Source organism: Hippocampus bargibanti, linkage group LG22 (genome assembly GCF_051943395.1).
Source record: "Hippocampus bargibanti isolate YZ-2025 linkage group LG22, ASM5194339v1, whole genome shotgun sequence".
Taxonomy (NCBI): Eukaryota; Metazoa; Chordata; class Actinopteri; order Syngnathiformes; family Syngnathidae; genus Hippocampus; species Hippocampus bargibanti.
The window spans coordinates 1,453,362-1,475,989 of record NC_142755.1 but is presented as its reverse complement, the minus strand read 5'-3'; the positions used below and the strand labels follow the sequence as shown (position 1 = coordinate 1,475,989).

Here is a 22,628-nt window from a genome sequence, read left to right as displayed (position 1 = left end):
GCGGCGTACATCCATGCGCTTGTTAGGTTATCTCAACAGCTATCTTGTTGTTAGCATTTCTCGCTATGGTGTGGTAAGCCCCATAGATGACCTGATGGGATACGGTTTAAGGTTTTGTAATAATCAAGTAATGCTAGGCTACGCTAAGTAGTGCTAACAGGCCATGATTTTAGCTATCTGGCATTGTAAAAGGGTCTACATGGAATGCCGGTTTTAATTTGAGCCTGGAAACAAATCCAACTCGGTAAAATATCCCAAAACGCAATTCGCGAGTGTTATTTTTTTCCCTCCTCTGTGATTTCCAGCGCTGCGTTTAGCGCCGTCTTCATCTTTCCTTCCATCAAACCTCAGTCAACACGCACTCTCCAGACTACGACTAAACCCGAAACCGCACGCTAGTCAGAATCACTTTGGTCTCAAACTCTTTGTCATTTCGCTTTAATCAAGCACTCGTCATGTCGCCGTGTTTGGGGTAAGCCAGGTGCTTGAAACACAAAAGAGGCAAGCCTTGCTAGCGTGCAAAACACCTGCCAGTCACTTTCCAAAAAGACCGACGCAGGCACTTTGTTGGGCACCCGTGCCAGTTTGGGAACGGAATCGTCGACTGTCATCGGATGCATCAACCGCCAAATAGAAACAGAATGTTGGGAGTTTGTCAAAACGGCCCGAGGCGTATTTTCCCTGATTTTGACACGCTGATACATGTGGAAACGTGAGACTAATAACAGGTGACACGGAAGCCATCCATGTTAGTTATTCAGCGGCTGACGTTTTCCCCGTGCTATTTTCTTTGAAAATCGGCAGGGGGGGTGGGCGGGTTTTTGCGCAAAACTGATTAATGCCTGCTGTGTCGCCCATTTTTTGTTGTTGTTGGAGTGCTCATCATTCATAGGAGCGTTACACAAGGTAGACAATTCAAATGTGTTTTGTTTTTAGAATCGCGGCGAGGAAAAGAATAAGGGAGCGTTTGTTTTGATAGACTCAAGCACGGTATCGTGTCACATTTGGCAGCCGTCTAAATCTGGATGGGGACGAAAATGGGAATTGGCTGCATTTGTTTGTTGTTTTGAAAAATTTGCATCAACTATTTTGGTCCCAAAGGTAAATACAATACAATACAATACAATACAATACAATACATGTTGATTTCTATAGCGCTTTAACAACAGCTAAAACTGGAACAAAAACATGATCAAAAACTTGTTTATTGTTATTATTTTCTACATTTATTTGCTTAAAAAATGTAATTTTGATGGAAAAAAAACCAAAAAATGACAAACCAAAATTGTTTTCGCAATTTTTTTTGTGAGTTTTGAAAAATTTGCATCAGCCATTTTGGTCCCTCCAAAATTATTAGTTTTTTCTACATTTGTGTGTTTAAAAAAACAGAAACAAAATTATTTCTATTTTTCTACGCTATTTGTTTTTTTTGTTTTTTAATTTTTGTTCCAAAAAACCGAACTAAAATTATTTGTTTTTTTTCTCCATTTGCTTATTTAAAATTTGCATCAACCATTTTGGTCCCCCCAAAATATGTTTTTCTTCATTTGTTTTTTAAAAAAATGTAGCAACCATTTTGATGGAAAAAAAACAACAGAAACAAAATTATTTCTATTTTTCTACGCTATTTTTTTATTTTTTATTTTTTATTTTTTGTTCCAAAAAAGACCCCAACCAAAAGCATTTATTTATTTATTTATTCTACATTTGTTTATTTAAAAAATATATCAACAATTTTGGTGAAAAAAAACCCAAACCATAATTAGTGGTGTTTTTTCTACATTTGTTTGTTTTTTTAAAAATTGCATCATTCATTTTGGTGAGAAGAAAAAAAACTCCAAACCAAAATTATCATTTTTTACTGCATTTGTTTTTAAAATTTGGCATCAACCATTTTGATGAAAAACCACAATTATTATTAGTTTATTTCATGTAATCACTGCCCGCTGATTCCCTTAAAAAGTAACTGCTTGGTTAGATTTGAACAACTGTCAATTTTAACCATTATAGCAAATAAACAGAGTAAATAAATATTTATAGTTTTAATTCGTTTTCTGCTTGCAATGAATTTCTCTCCTCCTTAGAAGACCACCGATAAACGCATCGCCGAGCCAAACGATTCTCTTGACCCTCTTCCTTATTTATCTACCCGCTTTCAGAAGGCCGTCGTCGAGCGACCCGTCGTCCTCCTTTTGTGTCGCAGCTTCCCCGAGAAAACTAATGTCCCGTGATTTCCCTCAAGGAGCGCTAATGGCTAAAAGCCGCATTGATTCCTTGCCAGGCCAGCCAGTAATTGGGATGCGGGCCTGCGCTGTGTCGCCATTGATTTCTCATGGTCGCCAGGTTATGCCGCCGGTGTAGGACAACAATGACTAAATAACAACCCGGCCAATGATCTTAATGCCACAAGCCAAGCAAAGTTATTGATTTCATTACAGAATGCCTCCTAGGTTGTAGGCACAGACATTTTTTTATTGATCACAACCGGTTGTCTGCATTACTTTCAGGACTGTCACATCCAAGTCGCCAATCGATGAAAAGCCGAATTCTGAGAGGACGGCGTACTCGTATCGGGGGGGCAATAAATTTGGCGGCATATAATCAGGATTTGGAAGGTGACCTCCGACTGATGGAATTGATAAGCAACCCCCTCCTCCCATACTGCAACCTGTGGGTTAAACCATAAATATGACGTGATTAACTTGTCCAATTGGGTTTCATTTGACCCCATTCACACGGCGCTGGCCCAAGGGCAGAAAGAAAATAAGAAATCAGATTAGCGGCCGAGCAAGCTGTGATAAGACTGTACTGATGATAGCTTTTTTTTTTTTTTCATACCAGAATTATATGAACAGAATAGATGGCTTGACAGTTGAGTGACAGTTCAAGCCACAAGCCTGAAACGGTAATTCGGTTGATTCTGTGCTACTCTCTTGTCGAAAGGAAGACTCAAATATTTCCTTCTGAATCAAATAAGATGTATAAAAATACCCATTTACTGTATTTTCTTAATAAATGGAACTATGTACGTTTTTTGGGGAGTCTTTCAGTTGGCTTCTTCTTTCCACTACTTAATTATGCTCCTCCACCGGTTGTCACGGCTGTACTTAGCGTGATCAATATGTCTTTATTGACAGGCTATGCACCACATTACTTTTAAAGTAGCCGTAATCAAAGCTCTCATTGAAAAACAACAACAAAAACAATGCTACTTGTTCTGGAAAGGCCTTAATTGTAAACCGATCGTCCTTTTCTCTAAAGATTGTCTACTAAGTGTTCACCAACTACAAAGTATTCACCAAATAAGTGTAAAATAAGTGTGACGTGGTATTCCCTTCAATGAGTTTTAATCGTACTTTTCAGATCACTTATAGTTTGTAAAATGTGGGAAATTATGACTCAATATAAGCTGCATATAAAAGACAGTTATGGTGTACCACAGGGGTCAATGTTCGGTCCACTACTATTCAGTCTGTATATGATTCGCTTCAGCAATTATATCATTTTTTTTTCTATAAAACTTCATTTATTCATGAAATCTGATTCGTTATTCAATCTTTAGGTGCTCCGTGACAAAATCCAAAATTGAATATTTGAAGAAATATTTTTCTTGGTTGGATGGTTGGTTGTTTGGATTAGCCTTGATGAGTCTTGCAGTGGAAAAATTGACATTTCACATCAGCAAATTGATGTAAGTAAGAGGAAAGGAAAAGAAGAAGTAGAAAAACAAAATACAGGAGCTGCTGCAAAGGCGTCATCTTGAAGTAAAAAAAACCAAAATAAATAAATAAATAATATGACAACACAACGATACAGACAGTCATTCAATCTTAAGCACTTTTGCACACTCTGAGTGGCATGAAGCAGTTCAAGATAAAAGAGGACAGGCTCAAAGTGTCCTTCTCACCAGTAGATCAGGGACGTCATGGTGAAATATGCATATCTGCTACAAGCTAAATGTTGAAAGCAAACACGAAGCTGTAGCATCCATTGACGAAAAAAGATTGTCTCACATCTCCTGTTCCACGTCAATCCGCTTCAATTCCCAGCCGCGACAGTTCCACATACATCCAGCTGCAGACTGTCCAACAGCACCGACTTTTCTGCTGAACAAAGCGGGACTGTGAAAATGCGGCCCCAGAGCTGTCCAGCGATGACAGTCAAATGGCACTCACATTCCTCCCGATCAAAAACAGTGCTGGCATATTCGTGCTGCCGAAAAGGCGCAACGGTTCAGCAAAGTTTCCTCCATGATGACTCAAAATGACAAAAGAAAACACAAAATCAACACAAAAACAACAAAAAAAAGCAATTCTGGTCAGAGCACTTGCTGATGGCTGCCTAGTCAGGCGCGATCTTGGACTTCTAATGTTATGACGCAAGCTAGAAGTCTTAATACATTGCGGCATGTTTTTTTTTCCTCAAATAACTTTACGGCATTTGCAGCCATTTACGAGCGAGCTCCGGCTCCAATCAATTTTGATTGACAGTCTCTTAATCTCAGAAGATGAGTGCTATAACACACATCCAGTCAGTGGGTATATTTCTAATGGTTTTCCCTGTTGGTGGTAGGTCGCCCCAGCGCTTGGGGTAGTAAAACTATGCAACTTTCCCCTTCCAATGTATCTTAATGAAGAAGCTCATTAAGGATCAGCAGTTGCACTCTGCCCTTAATGAGAGCCACACAGCTGCTCATTAGGCGCAGGCCTTTAGGCTTTGTCTTTTTACTCACTTGCAAACGTGCCCCCCCCCCTCCCCCCCGAACTCTCATTACGTCTACCTTTTGAGCAAGCTATTGTTGAGGTGGGTGATCAAACTCACTCGCACATCTGGCGGCATATAAAAACCATGTCATTGGCTTTTAAGGGACGTTATAACATACAGAATGGCGGCAAAAGGTCCGGATATGAATAGTGTCCGCGAAAGTGAACACAATGCTAGCTATTATTGATGCGGCAAAATGATGTGAGGGATAATATTGGAAACAAATGAGTTGTCTTGCGTGAAGCATTAGTATGATTTTAATAGAAACGTTTGGCGACGCAAAGTAAAAGATTCCGATTGAGAAAATATGGAACCACCGCAAAAAAAATGTTTTTAATTGCACCAACTATTTACGTTGCAAAAATGACCGCCTCGAGCAATGGATTCAGAAGTTCAGATGTTTATTACACTGACAACCATGGGGGTAGCTTGGACGTGAATTATTTTCAAATAGCCCAGAATTGAAATTGTGTTAAAGGTCAGAAGATTATGATTCTCACTCATGGGGGAAGCATTTCAATTGCCTAGCCAAACATAAGAGCGTTTAAAAAAATAAAGTAAAATAAACGAGATAAAAATAAAAGAATAAAAGTAAAAAATACAATATGAAAAGAAAAGAAAATGAATTGAATTGAAATTAAATTAAATTAAATTAAATGTATTTATATATGTGGCACCTTTGTTTTGACTTTTGTATTATTTTGCAAACGTGAATGATTTTGTGAATAACGTCGATTTCCTTCGAAGATGTTTCTAAGAGAAGACTATTGAATATGTGTCTTGATGTATTTCCTAGTAGAGCGTTTGGATTGTTTTCACTTCCTCGAAAATATTTTGAACGATTTTACGGGTCAAACCGGTTTTTGCTACGAAACATTTCAATGTGGATAAGTATTTTTTTGTTGTCATTCTTCTTTGAGACAGAAAACGGAATATCAAGTATACTGAGCAATTACCTAATTGTGAAAGACTTTTTTTGGGGGCCATGCTCGTTACCTCAACCGAGTTTGTCAGACTAAAAGCAATGCACTCTGGGTGATCCATCCAGGCAAGGATTTGGCACAGCAGGAGGGGGGCGCAACACCTCATTATGGCACGATTTTAACAAAGCACTCTCTCTTCTCTTGCTAGAGTTGCATGTAACCGCCACTCAGTATCCTTTCAGCCCTCACAAAGAGATATAAATCTTTCCGGGCAGGATAATTACCAAGATAATTTTATCCATAATGATACTTGTCAGTCAGGGGTGATGATGAAATTGAAAAAAAAATCTCCTCTGTGAAGTTTCCAGCCCAGATTTATCCCGAGATTTATGCAGGGTGGATAGAATAAAAGACGAACTAAAGTCGCTGGAAACTTTCAGGTGAATAATGAGCTAGGTCCATAAACCCCCAACCCCCCCTGCAGTGGAATTGGAGTGTATGTTTCCCCACCTGGCCTCGGGTGGGGCTTGTCTCAATTTGATATTAAAGTTGCAATGAATGATTGATCAGTGTTGACATTATAAGGAACACATTGTCTTTCTATTAAGGGGTTTTGTGCATTTTCCCCACTGCTGTTTTGTATGGACTCACCATATCTCACCGTATTTATTTATGTATTTATTTATTTATTTATTTATCTATTTATTCATTTAATTTAATTTAATTATTGTATTTTTTAAGTTTATTTAATTCTATTTAGTTTTATTTGATTTTATTTAATTGTATTTATTTTTATTAATTTTGATTTATTTAGATTCATATGTATTTGTATGTATGTATTTATTTATTTATTTATTTATTAGTTTTATTACAGTAAAGTCTCGTTATATCGATATCGGATATATCGATAGTCCCGGTTATATCGATACTATTTCTATGCACGCACTGAGAAAATTACATGCAAACAGGGTCGGATATATCGATAGTCCCGGTTATATCGATATTTTTTCGGACTCCCTTGAATATCGATATAACGAGACTTTACTGTATTTTATTTTATTTTATTGTAATTATTTGGATTTATTTGTATTCATTTGTATATATTTGCATTCATGTTATTTATTTATTTATTTATTTTTGTATTCATTTGTATATATTGGCATTCATTTTATTTATTTATTTATTTATTTATTTGTGGTCGTTTTTTATGTTTTTTTTGGACTGTATCTGAATTGATGTATTTATATTTTGTTTCACTTTTAATGACTTTTATTTTGTATAATGGGTGCGTGCTAATGATAAAAAGACGTTCTCGACATTCATAAGGTTAATTTAAATTGTTCTGGAGTTGTTAACCCACTAGCAAATATTTATTGTAGTAATTATTTGTAGGGCTACTTTTTGATTTGAGTCTTTTTATTCTCTTAACTCGTAGTTAGGGACAATTTTTAGCAATGAACCTGTCACTTTATCCCTAAACCGTAAATACCATTATCCACTGTGACATCGATTGAATGCAATGTGCTCAAATTCAGGCTTCTGTCATTCAACTTGACATTTAATTTACTGTTCACACAGACACCTGCAAAAAAAAAAAAATAATAATAAAAAATGCAGACATGTATTACGGTTACATCTCAGCAATCCAGGACAGGCCTTTTAACAAAACGCCGCACTTGATCATCGGCGTGGAGCCGTAGAGGAAAAGCTGACGCCCTTGCGGTGGAGAAACTGCCTCGCTTTGATCTCGTTTTGAAATTCTTCCAACTTGTCATGTTTTTTTTCTGATTTTGAATAGTAAAAAAAAGGATAGTTAAATTATTTCTGAGATGCTGTTATGAGGCTCAGTGGCAAAGGTAAAGGCCTCCCATGGATAAGAGGAGATAAAAGCTTTAAAAAAAGATGGAGAGGGGGGGGGGTGTAGACAAAAGACATCACTGACTGGATGTTATAATATTTAGCATAAGCAGTGGCAAACATTTCTTCAAGGAATACACATCTCGCGCTTTCTTTTAAAAAATTAACGTGGCGGAACTGGGACCCTGTTACCCGTCGTATCACTCAACAAAGGCAACGGGAACAATCACTTGATGTCAAAGTTTGACAATGACAGAATTAGAGCAGGATTTTACAACAGCTACCCCCCCCCCCTATACCCCCCCGTCCACCCCCGATGGGGAACCTCGGCGTTCGTAACTCCAAAAAGTTTACTTTTGCTTGTCATTTGGAATTATGCTCATTTGCATGAGGGGGCAGGGGGTGGATGAAAAAAATAACAAATAAATGAATAAATAAATAAATACAGAAATAAACACATATGTAAGCACATTCATGAATGAATACATAAATACATATATACATGAATAAATAAATAATTAAATGCATAAATAAATACATAAAGAAATAATTAAATGCATAAAAAAATAATAATGAATCCGCAAATAAATACATGCATAAATAAATAAATAAATAAATACATGCATACGTACATACGTACACACTGTCCATACATACTGTACATACATACTGTACATACATACTGTACATGCTGTACATATGAATAAATCAATAGATAAATAAATACATACATAAATACAATAACTAAATAAATTAATCCATAAATAAAAACATAAATACATTCATACATAAATACAAGAAATAAATAAATTAATCCATAAAAAAAACATAAATACATCCATAAATAAATCCCAAAATACATGCATAAATAAATCCATAAATAAATAAATAAAAAGATAAATACATAGATATATACATACACAAATATGTATATAAATAATTATATAAAAATACAGACATAAATATCAAAATAAATACATAAATGTTTTTCATGGGACAATTTCAAATTTTAGCTCATACTTTAGCAAGAATCATGGGATTTGCAGGCCCAATAAAATGATGTGGCGGACCAGATTTGGCACGCGGGCCTCGACTTTGAGAGATCTTTGGGGAAAAAAAATTCTAAACTGAGTGAGTTAGATTTCCCGTAAAACCCGAAAGAAATGTACATTCTCCGAATGTTCTCCGGCAACACACTTGCATCTAAAAAAGGAGTGAAATCCCACGGAAGCATCGGCTTGCTTGAGCTCCGCAACTTCCCCTTCGATGCGTCAGTGAGAGAAGAAACATTTGGAAAAAGCGAAAAGAAAAATCAATGAGGGCGGATTTTCGTTTGAGCGGCCCAGTGTGAAAAATCCAGCCGAGCGTTTCACATGCCGCCGAGCCTGACGCTGACCTCCATACGGCGCGCAGATCAATGGACAGGACGGAGGCCACCAGGGTACTGATTGATTAATCAAAGCAAATGTTCTTTTGATCAGCGCCGCCGCCCGATTAACCGCCGAGTAAAACTCCAAGCGTTATTTACTCATTCCGGCAATGCCATGTGCGATGACATCAAACTGACCATCCCATAATAAAGGGGATTTGCATCAACAGTTCACTTTATGGGAATTCGTAGTGTGCGAATGTTCCGATAGTCATTTTAATAAGTGACTTTTCTTCTTTTGTCCATCAATATAAACGTCCATTTTTTGTACTTGCTTTCTATGTGTTTTTGTGAATATATGAAACATATTTAGTCAGCCCGTTGATGAAATATTTGTCTCACCATATTTTCCGCACTCAAATGCCCACCTAAAACCAATGGCGGGCCGTGCATGTCAACCCTAGGCCTTCAGTAGTGCTATGTCAGAATCACTGTGTGGTGTTATATTACTACACGTCCACTAGAGAGTGCTGTTGGCCAGGAAATAACTTTAAAAAAACTAAAGAAATACTGTCATGAAAATGTTTGAATGTTTACTATGAACACGTATTCATGATAACCTCATAAAATTGCAATATCATTTGCTATTTTTGCTAGCTTCGCAGCTGTCCATCTATTCTCAAAAAATCATTCTTGAAAATGCTTAAATACGAAAACACATCTGGAAGCAGCCCAACAAGGGAAAACCAATGAAAGGAAGCTGAAAGACAGTTTGGAATTATTTCCTAAGAATTCATAGACAAAATATAATTCACATTAGTCTGTGATTCAGATATTTATAGGGCAGCAGAGAAGGCCTTGCAGGCCATGACGTCCCTCCACTCCGATTTCTGTATTTCAATTGATGTGTAAAGTGCGTTGTTACAGCTATAACGGGTGTCAAAGCTCTGTATTGGTAATGCTGTATTGCATTGTATTGTATTCCCTTTAGCATATTTCTATTTATGGGCATATAATAACCGCTATCTCTATTGGGACTACTATTATACACGCGTTATAATAAGATAGTAAATGAAGGCAGAGTTGTTGATAAAGGCGAAGAAAAATAACTGCTACGCTATACGCAGATAAACGCAAATCAAGCTAGCTAGCTAGCTCAACGTTCTCCTACTTTTCAAGCCCGACTCGTTTCATTGTTAATGATCTCCCGGAGATTTTCACGTCTTCCTCTCTCCTCTTACCCTACCACTGGTTTATGCGCCTAAACTCGACGCTCTTGAAACGGCGTCTGGTAATTTCGAAGGTGAGCGCTTCTCACTCGGTTTTGAAAAGGCCCCGAGCTCCCTCGCCGCCCTTGGGTTTCTTCAATGTCAGCGCTCACTTCAAACGCCTCCGAATGAGCTCTGAGGACTCCGTCGAGAGTTCCCATTGCAAACAATTATTCCGTCCGTGCTGCTCCGACAGAGATTCCTCTAGATTTCTATTAGCGGGCCGCGAGTCAAATTTCTATGTCTCTGCGGTAGCGTGTACTTCACAAAGATTCTGCCGTTGACCCGGGCACTTGAGTTGAAGGTTGATGATTCTCTCAGGAGATATCCGCAAGTTAGTTGGAAGTGAGATTTGAAGAATAATTCACGATGGAATCTCTCCCGCTGAACGTCTGCTGCAAAATTTTCAACTCTTAGGAAAGTATTATCGTAATGCAGTATGTAGAGACATCAAGCTACGTTAAGGTTGATCAGTTTTGCCGAGGATAAAGAATGTATGCCTGTCTGTTTCCATGTGTTGCCGCACCGTTTGCGTTTGATTGTCGTTTGATTGCTATGCACTTTAGTATAGAAAATGCTAGTTTCAAGAGCATATATATGACTTGTTTGCAATGCGTGCTAGCATGAAGCTAATGGACACTCCTGAGATAGTTATGTCCTGTTTTTTTTTTAAGAATTGTTCTCCATTGGACAAACTGGTGCTTGTTGTAGCATGAGTTGGTTGTGCTGGCCGCATTCTGTTAGCAAGTCGAAGCAAAATTATGCGATTAAAAGCAAAATTATGCAATTAAAAGCAAAATAAATAATTCTAAATTAAATGGAAAAATGTTAAGAGGAAACTTAAGAAAAAAAAATAATACAAACAATTAAGAAATTCTAAATGAAATTGACAAAAATTCTCAGAAAATGTAATAACATTTTTACATTAAAAATATGTATATCCTACCAACTGTAACTAGAGTAAAAATCAGGTTGTTTATTATAATAATAATAATAATAATAATAACATTTTATTTCAAAGCACCTTTTAATAAATGATCCGTACGCTACGTCAAGTTATTTTAGCACGCTAAATTTAGTGACCTTTTTCATGCATTAAAAATAAAACTAAAAGGGGTTAAAAAAATTAAAATTGGTCAACAAAAAAATGAACAAACCTGCTCTAAAATCTCAACCGAATTAAAAAAAATATCCAAATTAAAATTATCATTAAAAAATTGCGATTATAAACTTTGTCAACTCTTCCCCCTCAAATGACTGCAAAATCCAAACAACTCCAAGCAAATTCACAATTTTTTTTAAAAATGTATTTCACACGGACAGTTTTTACCCAACACGAGCATAAGTTCAGAATCAACCCAGAACTTTTTTCCTCCCAACCTTTCTTCCTTGATTTCTTCCTCTGGAGGTCCGACAACCCCTCTGGCCTCGGCACCTGACTCCTTTCATGGTGTGTGGCGATATCATCCAAAATAGATAAGAAGGCCTCTCTGTTGCCACAGGAAAGCATTGTGAAAGCCTTCACCACCCCCAGAACGAGCTCCAGTCCACAACTGAAGCCCACGTTGCAACAGTTCTCCCCCTCCCCGCGTTAGCCTCCCACGCTGAGGAGACACGCTAGCCGCAACCGTGTCCGGAAACAGTCGATGCTCAAACACCCACAAAAAAACCGATTCATGGTTGCAGCTGGTGAAATTCAAAGTGTGAATAATTGGCCCTGGATTGCAACGATATTAATGATCCAATGAGATCAGGTCTTTGGTTTCCTGGTTGCCATGAAACAAGCTCTGATCGGCGGGACCAGGGGGACTTCACTAGTGTCAACGCCATCCTTCTGATGCCGCGCTGATCCCGCAAAAAAAAAAATGGAGGCTGGCACGCGCTCATTTCCCAGGATGCCACCACCACCGCCACCACCGCTGCCTTTGAGCGCTGACCTTGTTTGCGTGTTCCCTCGTGGCGGCGGAGAAGAGATGGAATACATGTTTAGGAGATCAAAAGTGCTCCGGCCTCACCTGTCGGAGGCTGCTTGCCAATTAGAAAAGTTGATCAGCATCGATTCCGCTCTCGTCGGATCAGTCCAAAAGGGATGCCGGCGGAATTATTGCTGGTTGTTAACTCATTCACTGCCAGATATGGGAAAAAAATGTGTCCACTCCAGTGCCAGGGTTTTTGTCATTGTTACTCAAATTCCAGGACCTTATAGAATATTGACTTTATGGACTAGATAAACATTCAATGCTGCATAAGAAACCTTAGACTCTCTTCTTTCATTAAAAAAAAAGTTAATTCCTAAATTATATGGGTCGGGAGTTATCTGAGTTTGAAATGGGGGAAAATGTACAAAATACAATATATTACATACATATTCACGGAATATTGAGTTTTAGGACTGTATTAACATTCAATACAGCGTTAGAAACCTTAGATTGTCTTCTTTCATAAAAAATGAGTTAATTCCTAAATAATATGGGTCTGGAGTTATCTGAGTTTGAAATGGGGAGAGATGTACAAAATATAATACAATGCATACATATTCACGGAATATTGAGTTTTAGGACTACATAAACATTCAATACAGTGTTAGAAACCTAAGACTCTCTTCTTTCATTAAAAAAGGAGTTAATTCCTAAATGAGATGGTCTGGAGTTATAGGAGTTTAAAAAAAAAGACAAGCAAATAAATAAACAAATAAATAGTTAAATAGATAGCTAAATAAATCTATATAGAAATAGATACATAAATAAATAAATACATGAGAAAATAAATAGATAAATAAAAACAAAAAAAATAATAAATAAATATATAAGTAAAAACACAAATAAATAAATACATAAGTAACTAAATAATTAAAAATGAAATAAATAGATGAATACACAGATGAATAAATGTAAGTGATTAAATACATACATAAAATAAATAAATACATAAATAAATAAATAAATACAAGTGAATAAATAAATAAATAAATAAATAAAAACACGCAAATAAAGACATAAATAACTAAATAGTTCAATAAAAGCACAAATAAACAGCTAAATAAAAAAATCAGAACAAGTGAATAAATAAATCAATAAAAACACACGGATAAATAAATACATAAATAACTAAATAGTTAGACAAATAAACAGATAAATAAATAAAAACAAGCGAATAAATAAATAAATAAATAAATAGTCTTATTTATTATTTATTTGCTGATGATTTGTTATTTACAATTTGACAGTTACATTGTGAGCGAAATTGTTATTTTTTAAATATTAGGTTAAAAAAATTGCAATGTCAAAAAAAATATATTGTAATCCATTTTTATTCAATGCCACAGACTTATGATCAACACTATTCGTAATTAATTGATCCAAAAATTAATATATTTGCTTTATATAACCACAGCGTGTTCTTCCAATTCATAAAAATCTTCTTTTAAAAATATTCTCACATGGTAGCCATGACGTCCAACAGCAAACCGGCACCCAGGGATATCCATTTTTTTTTCTTCTTTTAAAACATGTAAGATTCATTCGTCATAGGCCACAAACAGCTTGACAAATCCAAAGTGCCGTTCATAATGGATAGCGGGGCCATTACTGACGGCGTGGGCCGAGAGGCCATTTTTTCTTCATCATAAACTACGTGTGGGATGGCGGCGCTTGGCAAAGTGTCGTTTTTCACCGCCGCTGGAGGCTAAAGAAACTCTGATGAATTAAACAAGGGGAAAACAATCCATCTGAGCAAGACGATTTGTCAGGCGTGAGGGACTTGATCACCGCTGGCCTGCCGGGTGTTCATCCAAACCGACCTTCTTGGTGGGATGGGGGGAAGGTGGTTGGGGGACGGTGGGGAGCTTTGTTGCAATGCAAACAAAACCTCAATAATGCCAAATGACACCCTGGTCCCAAAGCTATTAACGTTACATTGGCAAGAAGTTTGTATTCTGAAAGCACGGGGCAGATTAGATTGACCCGGCAACAGAAGCGATCCTGAATTATGATTGGACAAACACCTATTTAAACTCGGAACAGTCGTACGTAATTGGACGTTTTGTCAACCAATTGCAGAATTTGATTATCAGTGGTATTTTTATGATTATTACTATTATATTTTTTTTATTATAGAAGGCTACGCCCGGACTAAATGAAGCGCTGCCATCTCATGTCAACATAGTTCTACCTTTTTGTATGGATACGATTAATAATAACAGGATTTTTTTGAACCACAGATTACATTTGCAGAATTTGATTATCTGTGGTAAATGTACATATATATCTATATAAAGTCTCGTTATATCGATATTCTCGGGAGTCTGAAAAAAATATCGATATAACCGGACTATCGATATATCCGATCCTGCGGCATGTACATTTTCTCCTTGCGTTTATAGAAATAGTATCATAATAAGCAGTACTATCGATATAACCGATATCGATATAACCGATATCGATATAACGAGACTTTACTGTATATTTTATGACACAACGCTACGACCAGTTTAAATAAAGCGCCACCACCTCACGTCAACATAGTTCCACCTTTTTGTATGGATATGATTAATAAGAACACTTTTTTCCCAAAGTATTTTTTTTTATAAATATGTTTAATCAGTGCATTATTTTTACCCACAAATTGAACTGACTTCAATACATTTGCAGATTCGGTGATAATTTTCCACCCGTTTTTTATTAGACTAAATGAAGCGTTGCCACCACACCTCAACATAGTTCAACCTTTTTGTATGGATATGATAAATAAGAGCAGTATTTTTTTTCACCCACCGATTGAACTGATTTCAGTCCAGTGTAATATATTTTCCCTGCCAGAAGTCTTCATTTATATATGTATTTATTTTTTATATCGTAAAAGCAGCAACGTGGATGCTTCGACATAACCTTCACATCCACGTATCGAGCTACGACACAAAAGAGGATGTTTGAAGGCTTTAAAGCCATGAACAAAAGCATTAAATTGAACCTAATGAAGCGAAATGGTGTGGCTGATGTGTGTGCGTGCGTGCGTGTGTGTGTGTGTGTGTGTGTGTGTGTGTGTGTGTGTGTGTGTGATAGGGATCTGAGTAGATGGCCTAGGGAATCAATCAAGTGGGTTCCAGCCTCCACGCCTCCATCTTATCAAGTGGCAGCGCGCTGACCGATGGTTCAGATTTGAGATGATCTACATGCCTTTATGTAAGTGCGGCTAATCCATCAAGAGGCGAAAGCGCGGCGAACTCACTCCATCATGGCCGCCGAGTCCATACCTTCACACTCAGCTTTCGGAGTATTTTTTTTTTATCGTTGTTGTTGAAAAAATAGGAAAAACAATTTAAAAGTTGTCAGTTTGCATCATTTATTTCCATCAGAGATGGCGTCATTCCGTCTCGATAAATCACATAGCCAGACCTGAGTGAGGAGAATCGGTAAAAAGAAAACAAAAATGGAGAGATAGATGCGGGCGAAGGGAGTTTAACAAAGATTCAATAGGTAATGCAATGGCAGTTCGAACATGAACAATGAACAAGAAAAGCCCTTTGAGATTCAATTTGATCATTCCATTACATTATTATTATTATTATTATGCTTGCCACAAGAGGGAGCTTGCGTGCATATGCCACTTTAACTCATTCACTGGCATTCATCAATTGAAAATATGACGTCAAGCGCCCTTCCTGAATTTATTAGTTTTTTTTTTCATGCTTGGGTGCCGATACAGCACTGGTCAAACCTCTGGTGATGTTTTTTTTCTTTTCCACAAGGGGGCAGCGTTTCCATTTTTTCATGTTAGCGCTTTGGGCATGGATAATAAACATTTAATCTTATATCATATTAATTGGCTAGCTAGCTATCTATTTCCTATCCATTTGCTCTCGAACTGGCTATCTAGCTAGCTATTGGCTTTCTATTAGCTATCTAGCTGGCTGGCTGTTGACTATCTAGATAGCTTACTATTAGCCATCCATTAGCTCGCTAACTTTCTATCTGTTTGAGTTACTTCCGGGTTGAGTGAACGCTGGCGCGGGTGGTAGCCACTGCTCACCCACAAACTTATCCTGTGACTGTAAAGTGACCTTGAGAGTTTTGAAAGGGGCTTATAAATGAAATGTATTATTATTATTTGTTCCAGCTTCAGCTGTTGTTAAAGCGCTATATCAACCAATACGGATGATCGTATTTTGTACAGCCGCCCCCATTTCAAAATCAGATAACTCCAGACCCATATAACTTAGGAATTACCGTTTTTTTTTCTGATGAAAAGACCATCTAATGAGTTAGGAATCTTTTTTTTTTCGTCTTTGCAAAGTTTCTTGAGCTCCCAACAAACAGACCTCACGTAGCCATGGCCTCATTCCCAGCCAAATGTCTCCCTGGAGTTTATCCTCCATCAAATCCTGATTTTTTTCTTCTTCTTCTCCCAATCCTTCCCCTGTAATTAATTCAGTCATCTCTTTCCTTCAAGGTCAAGTCGTTTGATATCGTAATTAAAATAATTAAACGAATAGAGGGGAAAAAAACGGGAGAATCAGAAAAAAATATATACAGGTACCATCCGACTTACGACCGGCTCGACTTACGACCACGATCTCCAGACCCAAATTTTAACATGTTAATTCTACGCCTAGCACCGCAATGCGCTAGCATGCCGCCCACGTGAACGCCAATTTTGGCTAGCCAGCCAGCATCTCACTCTTGCACAGCAATCGACCGTGTGATGGCACCAGAGGGGGGGAAGAGTTTGCGAGTCATTTAGCCTACGAGTCTCTATTCAACATTTTAAATGGATTTCGACTTACGACCGTTTGGTCGGAACAGAACTCGCTCGTAAGTCGGATGTTACCTGTATTCTAAAGTGAGAAATAATGAGTGATGAGCAAATGAAGCTTAGTGAAGCTTCATGAAGCTTATCTTTATATTTAAACCAATAGCACCATAGGGAGGAGTCATAAAGTATCACAAGTGCTTCGTGAAGCTTCATTTTCCCATCATTTTAATTTTTCATGAGCTGTTCGATCCGAGCTTTAGCCCCACTTAACACACACAAGTTTGAACGGAGACGCTTCAGAGGGACTTTGGTAGCATTAGCAGTGTTTCAGGCCATTGGAAGCTCATGGTAGGCGGCGTATTGTCCCGTGACGTGATGATAAATCTGCAAAAAAACAAACATTTAGTCAAACGATCATTCATTGACGGTGTGATTCGGTCGCTAACCTGTCTCTCGATGTCAGCCAATAGGCTGCTGGCTCCTAAACGAAAGAGGTGAGGGGTCAGCCAGTCGTTACCCAGTTCTTCTTTGATGAGAAGAAGCCATACTAAAGATTCCTTGGCGGTCCGGATGCCCCCCGCTGGCTTGAAGCCCACCTGAAAGACCACATGAGAGAAGGGCGGGTTGTTTCGATTGCAAAAAAGTGGAAACTTTGTCGAAAAAAAAAGAAGTTTGTATTAAAAAATAATAACAGTTCCACTATATACTTCAGTGACTCTTTTACATGCCACTAGAGGGAGCCAGCATCCGAAAAGTGATGCTAATAATTGTGATAATACCACACTTTTTAACTCATTCACTGCCCATTCCCGAATTTATTCCAGAATTAAAAATATGACGAGGAGCGTCATTCCCGAATTTGTTCAGGGTGCCGATAAAGCGCTGATCAGACCTCTGACAATGTTTTTTCCCTCCCATGAGGGGGCAGCATGTGCCTTTTGTGCACGTTAGCGCTTTGTTCCAGCTTCAGCTGTTGTTTAAGTGCTATATCAATAATAATATTAACGATCCATTTCATTTTTAAGCGCCTTTCAAAACTGTCAAGGTCACTTTACAGTAACAGCATCAGGTTTTCTGTGGGTGAGCAGCGGCAGCCTCATGCGGCAGCGTTCACTGAACTGGGAATAACTCAAATAGATGGAGAGTTAGCTAGCTAATAGATAACTAATAGATAGCTAGTTAGATAACTAATAGATAGCAAATCGATAGCTAGCTTTGTGTATTCCTATTTTGAATATATGATCATTCTATTGGAGCAAAGTTTGATGATTTATCCGTCATATTCTATTAACGTGACAATCGAACGACACTTCACCTTGTGGCCCATACGCAGGAAGTAGTCGCGGATGGCCCGCACCATCACTATAGCGACGGGGTAGGTAGCATTGACCGATTCCTTTCCAGTGGACGTCTTGATGAAATCCGAACCTGGCAGGTTTTAAACACAAGTTTGTAGAGATTAATGTTTTTATTAAAAGGGAATAAATCGAGAATTTTATTGAATTAGTTGGCTGTGAATTAGCTTCTTCTTTTGTAGCCTGGATGATGACACGTTAAAATTGTTGCGTGGTTAAAAAAAATAAATCAATCAATAAATAAAAATCGCAGATATTTGATATTTTTATTAGTACATTGGTAAATGATTTGGTAAATAAATTGGTAAATAAACTGGTAAGTAAATTGGGAAATCAATTGGTAAATAAATAGTTTTATAAATATTTAAATAAATAAATGAATAGGTAAATAAATTGGTAAATAACAAGGTCAATAAATAAATAGGTACATTGGTCAATACATTGGTAAGTAAATTGGTAAATAAATAGTGTAATAAATATTTAAATAAATAAATGAATAGGTAAATAAATAGGTCAATAAATACATAGGTACATTGGTCAATAATTTGGTAAGTCTATTGGCAAATAAATTGGTAAATAAATAGTTTAATAAATATTTAATTAAATAAATGAATAGGTAAATTAATAGGTAAATAAATTGGTAAATAGGTCAAGAAATAAATAGGTACATTGGTCAATAAATTGGTAAGTAAATTGGTAATTCGTTTAATAAATATATTCTTTTCTTCATGCTTCATGTCACAAAGAAGGTACAGCAAGTGCTGAAGATTGAATGACTCTCTGTGTCTTTGTGTTGTCATTTTATTTGTTTTTTTTTTTACTTCGAGGTAAGGTCAGACCAGCCATGATGTTTGGACTGGAGACAGTACCACTGAAGAAAAGACAGGAAGCAGAGCTGGAGGTAGCAGAGCTGAAGATGTTGAGGTTTTCTTTGGGAGTGACCAGGTTGGATAGGATCAGGAATGAGTACATTACAGGGACAACTCATATTAGAGGCTTTGGAGAGAAAGTCAGAGAGGCCAGACTGAGATGGTTTGGACATGTCCAGAGGAGAGAGAGTGACTATATCGCGAGAAGAATGCTGAGTCTTGAACTGCCAGGCAGGCGACCGAGAGGAAGACCGAAGAGGAGGTTTATGGATGTGGTCAAAGAGGACATGAAGGTAGCTGGTGTGAGAGAAGAGGATGCACAAAACCGGGATAGATGGAGGACATTGATTCGCTGTGGCGACCCCTGAGGGGAAAAGCCGAAAGAAGAAGAAGACTTCAAGGTGGCGCCGCGAGAGTGGCTGCCTTTCCAGCAGCTTTTGTTTTTGTACTTCTTTCTTTCCTTTCCTCTTCCTTTCATAACTTTGCTGCTGTAAAATGTACATTTCTATTGTGAGACGAATAAAGGTACATCCAATCCATTCCAATCCTTTTCTATTCTTGACCGTATCAAATGTCGGACGCATGGAAATGGACTGCGTTCGGACAAGAACAGATGTTGCCGCTGATGGCTAACCAAGGGCAGCTGTACTCTCATCAATAAAATCCTTCACCCCACCCCCCTTTCTTCCATCCCATCACAGCCAATTATCAGCTTTCCCGATAAAAATAGAAGATGAAATGACACTCTTTTAATAGATGATCCACAAACTATAGAGTGATAATCAGCCCTTCTGTCTCCCTGGTGCATAATGACTGTTCATTACGGAATAGAACAAGATGAACATTTTCCACTTCATTAAAGACCTGTGCTATGTATTTTTTCCAGTCAGGTCGTTTTTTTCTTCTTTTTTTTAACTACCCCCCCCCCCCCACCCATCCCCATCATGCGCTTCTCTCAAAGTGGCATAATCCTTAAAATTTGTCATGGGGTGTCTTAATTACCAGATAATGGATAACGGTTATTAAATACGGGCGGCGGTAATGAAGCTCCATTCATTTACGTGCGAAGGTAGGATGGAGGGAGGGGGGGAGACGACTGGTAGAGGAAAATAGCCGGCGTCAGAGATTAATAGGTGAAATTATCATTCAATTTCATGAATCTCATACGCAATTCATAGGAACAAGCGGAGATTAAGAAGGGGAGCGTGGAGACACAAAAAAAAAATACAAAATTGCAATGCATTATAATGATGATCTCCATTATAGCTACTGACGATTTGGTCGCGTAATCGGTTTATTGCCTGACGGCGAAGGAAAGCATCTGGCAGGCGTTGGGGGTTATGTTTTCGGTATTCCATAATGGAGGAGGGAGAAAAAAAGAACAATTTAAATGCGCAAAATAAATAAATACATAAATAAATAATAATAATAATAATAATAATAATAAATAGGTACATTGGTCAATACATTGGTAAATAGTTTAAGAAATATTTAAATAAATAAATAGGCAAATAAATTGGTAGGTAAATAGCTAAATTAATTGGTAAATAAATAATTAAATAAATAAATACATAGGTAAATAAATAAATTGGTAAACAAATAGCTAAATATCTAAATAAATACATACATTGTACAGAAATAAATACATAAATAATACCCGCCAAAAAAACACTTTTTGTTTTGTTTTGGTTTTTGCGTGAAACCAACCGGCCATCATGGCGACCAAACTGGCCTTGTAGACATTGGCGAAGGTGCCCAGCTCGCCGATGGCCAGGATGGTCTTCATGTGAGCGTCGCCGCAGGCTTCTCGGAACTGACAGATTTCATCATACATGGCTGTGGAAGTAAAAAAAAATGCTTGTGATTCCAGTATGTGGTCGCATTTATTTATTTAGGATGCATTTTTTGATATAAAAAAAAAAAAATGGTTGCCTACCTTCCCATTGCCCCGTGAGAGCGAGCGTCCTGTTGATGACGATGTCGATCTCCGTTGCGCCGTCCGCGACGGCCATGCGAACTTCCATCAGCCGCGTCTCCAGTGGGGTCTGACCCGCCGGAAAACCGGTCGCCACTGGAAAGACGACATTTTGATTCCCGAGGTATAAACGTCACAACTCATTCCGCCATTTTTGTTTGTCTATTTCTTATTTTTGATGCTGTTTTAAACCGAATGACTGAAAATATGTGTATAGATTTTTTTTTACTTTTTTTAACTATGACTTTTATCGACTCACCCGATGCAACGGGAAGGTTGGAGTTGGCGGCTTGTAGTGATCTGACCGCATCGGCCACACGTGACGGATACACGCACACGGCCCCGGTGGTTACTCCTTTGGGGCACAAAAGACAGAAAAAAGGCTGAGAATTATTTCAAAAGGTATGTGGCTTCCCTTTTTCTTTCTCGAATGGTCTGTGTCTCCCCTTTCAGGCTGTAAAATGAACTGCTGAATGGGTGCTGACATAGAAAAGCCACCTCTGAAGAACAGCAGGGTTATTAAAACAAATAATACAGTCAATATTTTGTGCTACAGACCTTTATAGTGCATGTCCATTTTCTTAAGGAGCTCATAATGGACAGGCTGGATGGCTTTCATGCACAGACGATGGACGTTGGACGGCGTATCGTCTCCGGCCAAAGTCGTCAGGTCGATACACGTGATGGCCTTCAAAAGCCAGGCAGCCTGCAAAAGAGTCCAAATGGATTCAAGGTGGGTTTATTCTTATTACTAATACCCTCCAGTAACACCTCCAAAAATAGCTCTCCAAAACTGTTTTTTTTTTTCAGTTTTCAATTTAAATATTGCTGTACCTGCCATTGTTTCTTAGGGAGCTTCAGGCTTTGGATGTACTGAGCTCTTCGAAGCACAGCTTGGGTGTTTACTTTGACTTTGGAAACCCATTCTAGATCTGACGCACAATAAACATGTTAAAGAAAGCGGGTGCTGATACAGTAGTCATGATCCAAATGGTCCATTTTGAGGCAGAAAATACCCCGCAGATAATCAACGTATGCATTCGTGTAAAAATGTAACATGCTGCTTTTCGCCTTTTGCAGAAAAATCTAATAAAATCGAAGCCTCAGTCCGCAGAAAGGAAGCTGGGCGATCACGAGTTGTTTATTACATAGTCACAAGATACCTAACAGCCAAAAAGGTTCGTTTTTATTATGCCACAGTTGTTTGCTCAATTCCATCCCTGCGTTTTGCAGGTCGTTTACCTCGAAAGTGTTACTTAATCAGAAAACATGAATGCAGAAAAGCGAGTTGGTATGTACACGATTCGAATAACGACAAGACATTAACGTTGCAAAAAGTTGTCATTCTACCTTTTGACACTCACCCAGTTGCGACCCAGGGTTTCTCGCAGACATAATATCAAATGTATCTATTTTTTAAGTGCAGATCTCACGATTTTAAAGTAAGTATACAACCACACTATCTATCAATCATCATTTCCTGTTGGCAGAGGTTAAC

The 22,628-nt window shown here is 37.8% G+C and overlaps 1 protein-coding gene and 1 long non-coding RNA gene across 3 annotated transcripts in view; one reads left to right on the top strand and one right to left on the bottom strand.

Annotated features, from left to right (window-relative positions):
- Positions 1–20,059, top strand: part of LOC148881535 (uncharacterized) — a 25,882-nt gene extending 5,823 nt beyond the window's left edge. The window contains exons 3-4 of one of the 2 annotated variants that reach the window (XR_016113682.1): positions 15,242–15,361; positions 19,114–20,059. This is a non-coding gene — a long non-coding RNA (uncharacterized LOC148881535). The remainder of the gene's footprint in view (positions 1–15,241; positions 15,362–19,113) is intronic. The other variant, XR_016113681.1, reaches the window with a different exon arrangement.
- Positions 15,731–22,628, bottom strand: dera (deoxyribose-phosphate aldolase (putative)). Its single transcript, XM_088988909.1, has 9 exons — positions 22,495–22,628; positions 21,965–22,062; positions 21,689–21,836; positions 21,390–21,485; positions 21,092–21,226; positions 20,863–20,991; positions 18,247–18,359; positions 17,378–17,527; positions 15,731–17,315 (listed from the first exon to the last, which is right to left on the bottom strand). The coding sequence occupies exons 1-9, from the start codon at positions 22,523–22,525 to the stop codon at positions 17,259–17,261; spliced, it is 957 nt and encodes a 318-aa protein (XP_088845035.1). The 5' UTR covers positions 22,526–22,628; the 3' UTR covers positions 15,731–17,258.

Excerpts from the sequence above, each read along its gene's own strand:
- dera (XM_088988909.1), bottom strand. The coding sequence starts at position 22,525 with ATGTCTGCGAGAAACCCTGGGTCGCAACTGG. Across the intron at positions 22,063-22,494 it reads AAACCCTGGGTCGCAACTGG|ATCTAGAATGGGTTTCCAAA; the intron begins GTGAGTGTCAAA and ends ATTGTGCGTCAG. Across the intron at positions 17,528-18,246 it reads TCCTGCGTATGGGCCACAAG|GTGGGCTTCAAGCCAGCGGG; the intron begins GTGAAGTGTCGT and ends GTGGTCTTTCAG.